This window comes from Fringilla coelebs (assembly GCF_963513975.1).
Source record: "Fringilla coelebs genome assembly, chromosome: 2".
Lineage (NCBI taxonomy): Eukaryota > Metazoa > Chordata > Aves > Passeriformes > Fringillidae > Fringilla > Fringilla coelebs.
The window spans coordinates 87,489,101-87,501,253 of NC_140029.1; the positions used below are offsets into that span (position 1 = coordinate 87,489,101).

At 45.9% G+C, this 12,153-nt stretch overlaps 1 protein-coding gene across 3 annotated transcripts in view; it reads left to right on the forward strand.

The window, feature by feature from the left end:
* The first annotated feature begins 204 nt into the window (after window positions 1–204).
* MYO7A (myosin VIIA) overlaps window positions 205–12,153 on the forward strand; it is a 56,584-nt gene continuing 44,635 nt past the window's right edge. For 2 of the 3 annotated variants that reach the window (XM_084226763.1, XM_084226764.1), the window contains exons 1-7: window positions 208–318; window positions 1,321–1,473; window positions 7,303–7,487; window positions 8,912–9,033; window positions 10,797–10,939; window positions 11,027–11,140; window positions 11,962–12,115. In XM_084226763.1, coding sequence (XP_084082889.1) covers window positions 220–318; window positions 1,321–1,473; window positions 7,303–7,487; window positions 8,912–9,033; window positions 10,797–10,939; window positions 11,027–11,140; window positions 11,962–12,115 — 970 coding nt within the window. In that variant the 5' untranslated portion in view covers window positions 208–219. Of the gene's footprint in view, window positions 319–1,320; window positions 1,474–7,302; window positions 7,488–8,911; window positions 9,034–10,796; window positions 10,940–11,026; window positions 11,141–11,961; window positions 12,116–12,153 lie in introns of all 3 variants that reach the window. The other variant, XM_084226762.1, reaches the window with a different exon arrangement.

The following is a 12,153-nucleotide window of genomic DNA, read 5'->3' on the forward strand; positions in this document are numbered from 1 at the left end:
GTGTTCACCACTAAACCACATCCCCAAGTGCCACATGCAAAGCATCTGCTGTCCTGAGCCTCTGTGAAAAGGGGTGGTTTGTGGTTTGTGAGGGAAGTCATTTGACTTGTGCTAATGATTTGGCTATGAAACATCAACTGCTTGTATCCCAAGGGACACTGAACTCCCTGCAGCACTGAGTGTAACTGCTGTCTTTGGTTACAGGGGGATTATGTGTGGATGGACCTCAAAACCGGACGGGAATTCGACGTTCCCATTGGAGCGGTGGTTAAGCTGTGTGACTCTGGACAGATCCAGGTGGTGGATGATGAAGGCAATGTACGTACAAAGGCTCGTGATCTCCCTTCTTCAGCTCTATGGCCTTGCTAGGCCATGATAATCGACTTTGTTATGGCCTTCCTGTATGTCCCTGGGAATCAACTGTGCCGTAGTTTTCTATTTGTAAAGACAAGACAGTGTTGTGTCCCTGTTTTTTGGCTGTACTGGGAGTGCAAAATTGAGAACCTTCTTGAGAACAGTGATAGCAGAAGTCCCCCAAATACATTTAGGTAGTTTTTCGAGCAAACCCACCTACACCTGAGGTTCCCCTGTTGTTATCCAGTCCTTCCTGACCTCCTACCAACACCTGATGTGCCAAAACACTGGTTCTCCTTCAATTTCCCACCTCTGTTTTTGTGCAGTGGTGTCTATTTTAGAGTAAGGTCTGTATCAAGGTGTTTCTCTTTGCTTCCTTTTTTTTCTTGCTGAGGTAATTGTAAATGCTCTCATACCCTTCAAGGGTAATAGAGATTTGGTTTGGCAAGGTCCTTGTGGACAATTTGTAGGGGCTTTTGAAGCCCTTAGAAGTGCTGAGTCTAAATAACACTGCCAATAAAAGTATGACTTTGCCAGCCCTGTCCATCCCTTTCTCCTTTTCTAAATAATCTTCTCTCTGCTCAACAGTATTTTGTGGGAGAGGGTTAACCAGTGATGTGAAAATGCAGTTGTGAAGGGGAAGACAAATGTGCTATTTGTTATAAACTCCCCTGATGTGCTGGATGACCATGTTGCCCTGGAGGAGGCTCCTGCCAGGATGGCTTGTGTCTCCTGTCTCTTGTTGCTCCAATAAAACTCCAATAAAAAGTTGTTTTCCTTCTTCTGTTACAAATCTTTCAAATTTGTCACTGTCTTGCCCCAGGAAGAGAAGCTGTGGCACATGTGCCGATGATCTCTTGTGTATGTCCTTCCATCTGGCCCTTCTCTTTGGGCTGGGCTCTTTGTGTCATCCATCAAGGAGTCTCTCATTTGACTGACCTTTCTGTGGCCTTGCTCTTTTCCCAGGAGCACTGGATTTCCCCGCAGAATGCCAGCCACATCAAACCCATGCACCCCACCTCCATCCATGGAGTGGAGGACATGATCCGCCTGGGGGACCTGAACGAGGCAGGAATTCTCAGGAACCTGCTGATTCGCTATCGGGAGCACCTCATCTATGTGAGTGTCCACCTCACCTCACCTCTGGTTCTGCACTCCACCCCCTGCTCCCCTTAGCTCTGGAGAACCCATGTGGGGGGAACCCTGACCAAACTGAGCATCTGGGTTTCTACCTTCACCTTGTCCCCGGTGGTGAAGGGTTCTGACTTTGGAGGACACTGCAGAGCTCCTGGATGCCCCAGTGAAAGACCCCGTGAGTTAGGTGATGGGCAAAGCCCACACCACCTTGCTGTCCTGCCCCTGTAGAAGTTTTGGGCGTGTGCATTAGCTTTCTGCACACAGAGTAACCAGTTCAACCCATGCCATGAGCATGTCGTAGTCATCCTAAAGCAAAAACTTCTGTAGAGGTGTAAACTACATGCTGCATGTGACCCTCTGCCCTTTTGCCCTGAACTATTAATTTATCTAACCCAAGGGACTGAAGACAGCCATTGCTGGAGGTGGAAGGGGTGGAGAAAGGATGAAGAGGGGCATGCATTAAATAACTGGGAACAAAGAAGTAAGCAACTCCCAGAACAGCTCTAAAAAACCTTCCTAGTCTGTGTTCATGGCTAATTAGCCCTGGGCTGCCTGGGATCCTGACAGCTGATCTCTGAGTTGATCCTGGAAGTTGATCTGTTCCTTAGGTCAGCTCAGTCATGTCATGCCCAGTGGACCCAGTGAAGCCTTGCCCATCCAAGCAGACATTCACAGATTGGGGGTTTACAGGGAGCCAGTCAGGGCTGCATCTCTCTTCTGTGTGACAGCATCGCAAAGGCCACCTCCCCAGCAGGACAGGAGTCAGCATTCAAGTCTCTGTGCTGGTTTTATCATGTTCTCTATACTGTGTAGCCTTCTGCACATTCTCCAGACAGAAATTCAGAGTGCACATGTGTTTGCTGCTAGATAATGTACTCAAACAGCCTCTGCAAATATGGAAAATTTGGTATTACTCTTAAATCCTACAGTTTTCAGATGTTCAGGTAAGTGCTTGCTGTGCCTTTGAAGGTCTTTTCAAAGCCTCCTGGTCATTTACTTTTTAAAAGGGTCTAGAGACTAGTAGATTTTCAGGCTGGAGGAAATTGCAAGACAGTCAGAGTTCACAGATAAAATAAGCTAACAGAGTATGGGTGGGATTTTATCAATCAAGTCTGTTTGTTCATCACTGCTTGATGTCCAGTGCTTTTTGATCGGATGATTTTCGATTAGGGCTGGGCAGTGATGGAGCAGACACCACTCTGCTGCACAGGCTGTTTATATGATTGACAGCTCCTTGCCCCTCTCTAGGAGAGATCCATCTCTTCTTTCAGAGATGGAGTCCAATCCTGGAGGAAGGGAACATGGGTGCTGAAAAGGCACCCGTAAGTCCCCAAAGCCTGGGGGAGAATAGAGACCTCCAAATGCATCTCTCCCTCAGACAGTTTATTTCTTGTGCATGATGCCTAAGGCCCTGTATTGTCAGTTTAGACAAAAATTGTATAATCAGAAAATTATTCCCACATTAGATGAACTAGTTTCTGCCTGTATAATCAAATTTTCTTGCCATTTATAATGATAAACTAGCAAGTTAATAGCCCGAATTCATACTTGAGGTGGTGTCTCCATGGACATCCATGGCAGTCACCAGAGGAGTCAATAAAGCCAGCAGAGACAAGACTGCCATTCAGCTAAGCAAACAGAAGTGCCTCTCAGATGCTTTAGAGCTGACTGGAGCTTGGATATCATAGAGGAGTTTATGTTGGAAGAAAAATTTTAGGCTGGAAGCCTACAGTCCAACCTCCCCCTGTTCAGAGCACATCCATCTTCAAGGTTAGGTGCAGCACTCATGTGGATAACTGAATTCAAGCAACCTGAATGCCACCCAAGAAGAACAGATGGACAATAATTTGTAGCTGATTGGCTCATTCAAGGAACTTGAATTTACCCATTGGGCATTGCCCCGATTTCCCCTGCTTGTGGGCACCCTGCAGTGGCACAAAGTGGATTCCTGCCACTCTCTCTGAGGAAGTTTGGATCTGGATCATGTTGGGTGTTTTTTCAGTGGAGTCCGTGTGTCTCTTTTGGGATGTTTGTGTTATCCAGCAAGTGCCTGTTGCCTCTCCAAGTGACCTGAGGTCCTCAGATACAATTCTATGTGTACAGTATCATCAGATTGCCTGTGAATACATCAAGATCCTTCAAAAAAGCTCTGTCTCTGAGCTCCCTTGCCAGGCTATTCACAAGCATCCGAGAAGATTAGTAACACAAACAAGCACTGTGCAAAGTGTTGTTTGGCCACGCCATCCTAATAGGGGCTGATGCAAAGGGCAGCTTTTAGCCTGGAGGTGAGTGTGGGTGGTGATTTGGGCTGCAGTGACACAATAACCACATCAGTTTCTCTGCAAGTTCTTCTGGTCCGATGGTGACAGTGCAGTGTGTCCTACAGAGTTCCTGCCTAAGGGATGGCCACATCCCACAAGGACATTTGCATCACAGAGGTTCCAGGTTACTGTCTCTTGATTGCTCCACACCACTAATGGCCTTGGAGTGCCAGCCCAGGAAACTGGGCACGGCACAGCAATTAGAGCAATCTCCAAATCAGAATGACACTCTCAAAATGACAGAGAGCGCATAGCTTGATAGAGAGGTGTGCACACCACTTCTGTCTACAGGTGTGTAGTTGGAGGCTCAGGAACCCAACCTAAGATCTCAGCTATTAGGAGTGATGGCACTAGGAGGAGTAGATTTGTGTCGGATGTGGTAAATATTGATGACAGTTTTGCAAAGCCAAGGTACCATATGGATGCCATGTGTGCAGGGGACACCCAGCCCACTGAGGTGGGTTTTTTCCTGTGGTATAATTAGCACTGTCTCAAGGACAGTGAAGTTTCACTGCTTGAAAGGATTTCTGAGCCTGCTGAGTAAATTATTACTTTTCCAATGGGACTTCAGTTCCTCTTGTTTCCTCATGTCCTTAGCTTTGTGGAGGATGTAGTTCTGCTCTAATAAAATATAATTTCCCTTTTTCTTCTCCCTCACATTTTACTCATAAGACAAACTGCGGCGGGAGGGTAAGTATGACTCTTGGCAACATCATTTGCAATTGCTGTCATGCCTTCCACTGGATCACCTTTTTCTGTTCACCATTGTGGCCTCCTCATTTACTTTGCACCACCATTGCTGCTGCTTCATAAATGCACTGAGAGCATCCATCTGCTTTGGTGCAGGGCTTGACCCACATGGTGAAGTTGTGACATGTTCCCAGAGCTGGAAAGTTCCCAACCTGCGAATGTGGTTAAAGCTTTAAGTGCTTCTCAGTAATGACTTTAACTTGAAGGGAAGAAATATCTGCAACAAAATATGATAAATTTTAACAAGGGCTTCTTGCTCTTAGTTTGGCTTGCACACAGCAAGAGAAACCATTCTGAATAGCAAGAGTCTGGTGGGGAGTTTGGACTCGTGAGTAAGGTTAAATCTCTCTCTCTGGAGATGAAACCAGAGCCTGCTGCTGCTCTCTAAGGGCTGCCAAAATGCAGTAATGTTTGGTAGAGCTTTAACCCCATAACAATCCAGATGAAGTCAGCCATGGTGTTCTGGGTAGCGAGGGAAGCAGGCTCAGAAAGGATTTGTTTGGGGCTAATTAAAATGTAGGTCATGCAGGCAGTAATGAATTTGCTGTGAGATGTGGTTCCTGTGGTCAGCTACAGCAGAGTCCCTGCTCTCAGTAAAGCTTTATTTTTCCAATAGAAAAGGGCTTTGACATCACCCAGCAATAGAAACCAGTAAGCTACTATTTCCTTGGAAGTGCCCTTTGGTCCCTGATCAACAGAGTGAACAAAGTTTTGCCTTCTGTCAGCTGCGAGAATTGGGCAAATTGTGATTATTTATCAACTAGGAATGAGCTACGAAAACGAGCAATAGTACAAGAGTTCATGCTGACAAAGTGTTTTGTGAATCACAAGGGAAGGGTCAGTAGGAGCATCCAGAAAGAGTACCTAATGGTTAACACCTTTAAAAGCCTCTCTGTTTACATTTGTGGCAGGGCAGACCAGTGTGACTGAAATGCAGGGATTTCAGAGACCTCTGCAAGGAGTTAGATTTTAAAAAAAAAAGCTCAAGAAAGATAAAAAACGTCCCTAAAGTTAACCTGGTGATAAATTGTAAAGAGGAAATGAATGAAATAATGAAGACTCAAAGGAGTCTTCATTAGGGATCTTGGTGTCATAATCCCATTCAGAAATTGAGCTCCCTCCTCCTCTGAGCACTGAGGTTACCTGTTCTGTCCCCTTTGAAGGCTTCCCTGGAGGGATGTCTCTGCTCCCTTTTTTCAATGCCTTCTTCTTCTAAAATCCAGTCTACATGATTTCACAGCCAATTTCTACCCTTTGGAGTTGTGACAACATTGCTCTGGAGCTCAAAGAGCTTTTTTCCCCTACTGACACATAATCCCCTGTTACAGAGAAGAGTATTGTGTCCTTTCTCAGTTAGCACTGTAAAATCAAACCTCATATGGGACTGAACTGAAAGTCGCTCTCTTGTGTTGGCCATGAGTGTAGAAGGTGAGGAACCCCTAATGCCTTTCATCCTCCTTACTATGGGATACAATTGCCACCTACTGGCTGCCTTCAGGAAGCCTGAACTGGTGGCAAGTTTTGGACAGATGGTGGCAAATTATTTCTTCTCTCTCACAAGCATCCTTGGCTGTGCCACTTTGCTGCTTTGTGCCGAAGCCTTGCTGGGTTTAGGCCGTGCCAATGAAAACCCATAAAGATTATGTGAATGTTGAAGTTGCTTATTTTGTTTCCTGAAAAAATATATGCAGTAGTGGGGGCACGTTCATAGCTGGTTCCAGCAGGAAAGAAAGGTAAGATTAATCTTGTAACTTCAGTTGCTAAAAATTAACCTAGAGAAAGTGGCTTGAATTCTTTGAAGTCACAGAGTGAAAGTAGCCTTCATCTCATGCCCCTGGGCTAACCCAAGGTGGAGGCCCGTTGACTCACCTGCTCTAGACACTGACTTTTAGACAGATGAAACAGGGGAAGGAGATCCTTGTTCTCTGCCTTGGGCTTGGGATGTGGCCAAACCTCCTAACGTCGGCACTACATCTGAACAAGATAACAAAGTTCCTGAGTCCTTTGATGAGAGGCTTGAGAGAAACAGCTTCTGGAAGGGCAGAAATGAAAGAGGAAGACACTACAGAGGAGTTTGCTACCCAAGGACCGGGATAGCTGGACCAAAGGCCATTTACAAAATTTCAGAAATAGAAGAAAAGGGATATGTCAGGACTTTGTGGGCAATATCCATCTGCACAGGACAAGGTTTAAACTGAAGTATGGAAAGATTTGGTTAGGCAGAGATGATAGAGAAGAATGCATTGCAGAGAGAATTAGCAGCTGCTGTGGACTGATAAAAACAGGTTAGATAGTCATCTGTCAGAATGGTTTAGATCCAGCTGGTCCTGCCTTGAGATATGGGAATGGTTGTCAGGTTTCTTTCACCTATGGTTTCTCATCATACATGCAATGCAGTAAATATGTATGAGTATATGCTGGCTCTGGTGATATTTTTGCAAATATGAGCTTCTCTTAAGACTCTGAATCTTAACCAAGAGCATACAAAATATGAATTAATGCTTGAAACCATGCTGTGCATGAGCAAGGCTGAATATGACCTGATTTAGGTGCTTTGGGACTTCTGTTCCCATTTTACCCCAGGCTCCCCCTGCAAGCATCTCTGACTTGAGCATCGTCTTTCATCCAGCTTTTAAAAAGTTTTGATTTTTCTGGTCTCCATCCACATCCCATCCCAGCTGCTAGATTCTCTCAGCTACACCTCACTGTCCCCATAAACCTTCATGTGCTTCTCCTCCAGACATACACTGGTTCAATACTGGTGGCAGTAAACCCCTACCAGCTCCTACCCATCTACTCACCCGAGCAGATACGCCTCTACACCAACAAAAAGATTGGTGAGATGCCGCCACACATCTTCGCGATTGCTGACAACTGCTACTTCAACATGCAGCGCAACAACAAGGACCAGTGCTGTATCATAAGGTGAGTTGCTGGGTTTCCAAATCCTGAAAGGAGATGCTGAGCAGATGCAACATGCTTGATTTGGAACAGCTTATCAGATGGAATCAGACATTGAATGACTGATTAGATCTTCCATCCACATATTCCCAGTGCAGAGGTGGTCTCTGTTCCTAGTGCAGGTGCTTTATCAATACTTTGGTATTTACCCTTACAACCCAATAGATTTCATATTCATTTTTAACCTCCACTTTTAAATTTAATACTCAATACTCCTACAGACATCAAAAATGCAAACATTGATGCTTTCTGTACAAGGAAGGGTCAGGGACAAGCTTGATCACTGGACCTGTGGTCATTCACACTCCTGAACAGTGTCTCCAAGCATGGCTCTGCTCTGGACCGATCAACCTTGGGCACCAAGCAGTGCCTGGTCACAGGTATGGGTATAGCTCCCTCCAGCATCTGTCCCAAATGGTGGTATGAGCCAGATTTGATGTCCTCAGCCCTCCAACATGATCCTATAAATTCTGAACCCCCAGTCTTTTTCATTTGAAGCACCCTTTTCCCCAGGGCATGCCTACCCTAAGTTTCATTGAATGAAAAGCCATAACTCTGGAACATCCTGTGTGCAGTATTCCAGATGCATGAGCCTGAAAAGGCCATTCAGTAAGGCTTATTTTGCTGGTCTAAAACAGCATCATGTGGGGCCCATAGGGGAGTCAATGCAGTGTGCCAGTGGCCTGAAAAGTGAAATGATTTGCCCATGAGGCCAAGGCCAGATGCTCAATATCAGGATGGTCACTTATTTTGGTTACGCCATGCATCAGACATGCCATATACTCACCAAATATTTCTGCCCAGCCCTTGCACAAGATAACTGAAGTTATCTTTCAGTGAAGAGAAAAGTTTGGGGAATAACTTGGGCTTCCTGCCCCATAAGCTTCTCCTCTCTCCCTGCTCCTTGTTAGAACAAACCCAGGAGACCTGTGGCAGTTCCTCCTGGTAAAAAGCTGTATTTCACCATCTGCCTTATCACAGCTCAAGACTGGTGATGGAAATGTCCCATGGGAACAGCTAGACCCTGGACCACAGGGTCATGGTCTGGTGATCATACCTGGAAAAGCACTGACTGAAAGTATTTCATGACCTTCTTAGTGCTGCTTGAATGATGGCATTTGCTGGGGATACCCGAACTCAAGCAACTACTCGGGCCAAATGGAACACGGAGCAAATCTGAATCTTGGCTGGAAGCTGTCTGCTACCATGTCCTGTCATTTGTCCCACAACCAGTCCTTGGGGTGCTGGAAACCCATCCTTAGTGGTCTCATCCTGCCTATGCTAGCAGAAGAAACACAAGAGACAGAAGTTCCTTTGGAGACAGAGGGAGGGACACTGGCAGGGATGCAGCATGGCTCTCACTGACCTCCACTCCTTTGTAATTGCAGTGGAGAATCTGGAGCAGGGAAGACAGAAAGCACAAAACTGATTCTGCAGTTCCTGGCAGCAATCAGCGGTCAGCACTCCTGGATTGAGCAGCAGGTCCTGGAGGCAAATCCCATCTTGGAAGGTGAGGCCTCAGATAACAAAGAATTCTTTTGCTGGAAAAAATAAGAAACAGATTCAGGAACCATAAAATATAACCAAATGTAAATCACTTACGTCACACTTCGGGTTTCCAAAAAAGCGACAAAACTGTTTTTTGAAGTACACTTCTGCTAAACAACACATTCAGATTCTTTCTGTCTGAATTTATTTTTCACAAGAATAATATTCTCTGATTTGAGCTCTCAATGTTTCCTTTAATATTTTTGACAACTGTTTTTGAAAGCAAAGCATTTCAGCTGACCTGTATTATTTTTTTCAACTGTCTTGTTACTTAAAAAGTTGAAAAACAGGTGGTTTTCCACTTAAAACAATACTTTTTTTCCCCCCAGAAAATCCATACAAAACGCTGAATTTTACCTAATTCTGTGTGCAGTATGGAAAAGTGCTGATCAATACTTTTTTGCATATCTGATGTTCTTTTGAAAAATCTCAACACCTCCTCCAGTGCTGGACTTCATGCAGAGCTTCAATATCCCATCAGTGCTGCATTCAGCTAATTTGCTATTTGCTTTTTTGGCCATAGTTGCAAAAATCCTATTCCTATTCTTAGATGATTCCATAAAACATCAGTTTAATAGGATCTGAGCTTCACAGCACCTTGTGCTGGCTGTATACAATAGCAAACCCCACCTTCTCCTATCAAGACCAGTGAATGGGAGCAGAATGCAGAAAAAGAAATAGAGGAGTCCAAGAAAGAACCAGATAATGAGAATCAGCTTGTGGCCTTAATAGGTTCATTGGCAGTCTGTTACTGTGATCAACCCCACTGTTTTAATTGGATATCTGTAAATTAAATAGCTTATCTAACCCTCTTGACCCAACATGATGCCAGATGTACCTTTTATGCTTACACAGAAAAACTGCATTTTCTTTAAAGAAAAACATTGGGGTTGTTCTCTAAAGATAGAGGTTTGATAGCCTGGTGTAGTGGGAAGTGCTCCTGCCCTTGTAGAGGGATTGGAGCTAGATGATCTTGAAGGTCCCTTCCAACCCAAACCATTCTATGATTTTTACCTCCTCTGCTTGGTGAAAACCCTCCAGGAACCAACAGGAGTGTGACGAGCACACAGGGCACTACTGAATATGCACTTGGTCACTGCTGAGATTCAGGAAAGAGAGGCTCTGTAATTCAAGTGCATGTCCATCACCTGCCAGAAATCCTGGAGCAGAAATTGCAGGGTGTGCTGGCTTAGGGCACTCATCCACACCCAACAGAGGATGGACATGGATACCTTTCTCTGCACAGTCTGCTTGCAGGGAGAAGTCTCCCACTGGAGGTTGGCTTAGTTGTCTGTATTTCCCTTTTGGACGTATTTTCCCTTTTGTCATCATCTTTCCCTTTTAGTCATCAAATCACTCACCAGCATCTCTGCCATTTTCTGAACAGCGTCACCTTTCACACTGCAGCCACTCTTGCTCAACTCTCCTCTAATTTCATCAGCTGATGCCAAAATCCTGCCATCCTAGCCTTTTTTCCTGGATAAGGTGACCCCATTCCCAAGCTTCCTCCTCTGTGCTCCTCTCTGTATTTCCAAGGAAAGTCATCTGATATACATCTTGTTTGCTCACATTGAGATGAAATTGATCAAGCCAAACTTCAGGGAAGGCTTTGGGGCTGCTTTTAACCCTCTCAGCTTCATTCTTTTGACTTTTCTTCCCCCAATGAGACCAGATCCATCATCCTCCCTGCATCAGACCCTCTCTAATGCGCCATAATTCTTGCAGCTTTCGGGAACGCGAAGACCATCCGCAATGACAATTCCAGCCGGTTTGGGAAGTACATCGACATCCACTTCAACAAGAGGGGAGCCATAGAGGGGGCAAAGATTGAGCAGTACCTGCTGGAGAAGTCCCGGGTGTGCAGGCAGGTAAGGTGATACACCTGCAAGGCGCTGGCAGCCGACCTTTGCCGTGCTGTTCTCCTCACAGAGCCGGCACTTGCTCTTCTCCTGCAGGCCCAGGATGAGAGGAATTACCACGTGTTCTACTGCATGCTGAGAGGAATGACCGTGGAGCAGAAGAAGAAGCTGGGTCTTGGGAAAGCCACGGACTACAACTACCTTGCCATGGTGAGAGAGCAGCGAAACAGAGGTTTGGTAGGGGGATGTGGTGAAAGGTCCTTAGCAAGGGAGAAGGAAAAGTGGGATGCTTCTGCAGCCAAGAGCTGCTTTGCTGGTTATGACCTTCCTGAGCCTTAGCCGCAGGGTTTGACAGATCTCTTTGTCTCACCACCACAAGGCTCATAGTCTTAGTGGAAATCCTTAATCCCTGTGTCTAGACCAGGCTATTTCCACACTTTCTGTGAAGTAGAACACAAGCTTGGATGGGATGTTGTATGGTGCCTATGCCACGTGTTTAGAAGTAGCCTGGGTGTTAGATAAGACCTGCTGCTCTTGAGGCAGTGATGGGTGTAGAGAAGGGCTCATCTGGATGGGACATTCTCAGCAGAATATGGGGCTGAGCTGTGTGTGCTCCAAGTGTCTGACTGAGCCAGCAATCTCCAACCCCACTCCCTATATACCAGTGTCGATATCCAGAGGAGCTGATAGAAGCAGGTGTAATTAAGGCCGGTGCATCATCAGCAAGGCTGGGACCCAGCTTTCTAGCTGGACCAGTGGAAGCCTCCAGCTCTCTATCCCCATCTCAGAGAGCTTTTTCTCTTCTGCTGATGGCAGTCAGACACAGGGTACCTGGGGACGACAGGGTAAGTGTAGGTCGCAAGGCTCGGCACTGAGTCATAGGATATGACAAAGGGCAGAGCCAGATCCACAAGTTCAGCATCATCCCTTAAAACCTTGCTGGTTCTGGGGGAAGCCCTGATAGCTTAGGGTTATACCCTGGTGCTCCCTGGCTTTGTCCCATGCGGTGTGTGCCCCGTTTGCCTCCCCAGGGTAACTGCACGACCTGTGATGGCAGAGATGATAGCAAGGAGTACGCCAATATCCGCTCCGCTATGAAGGTCCTCATGTTCACTGACACTGAGAACTGGGAGATCTCCAAGCTGCTGGCTGCCATCCTGCACATGGGCAACCTGCAGTATGAAGGTAAAAGGACAAAATACACGGTCCAGTGTGCTGCTGCT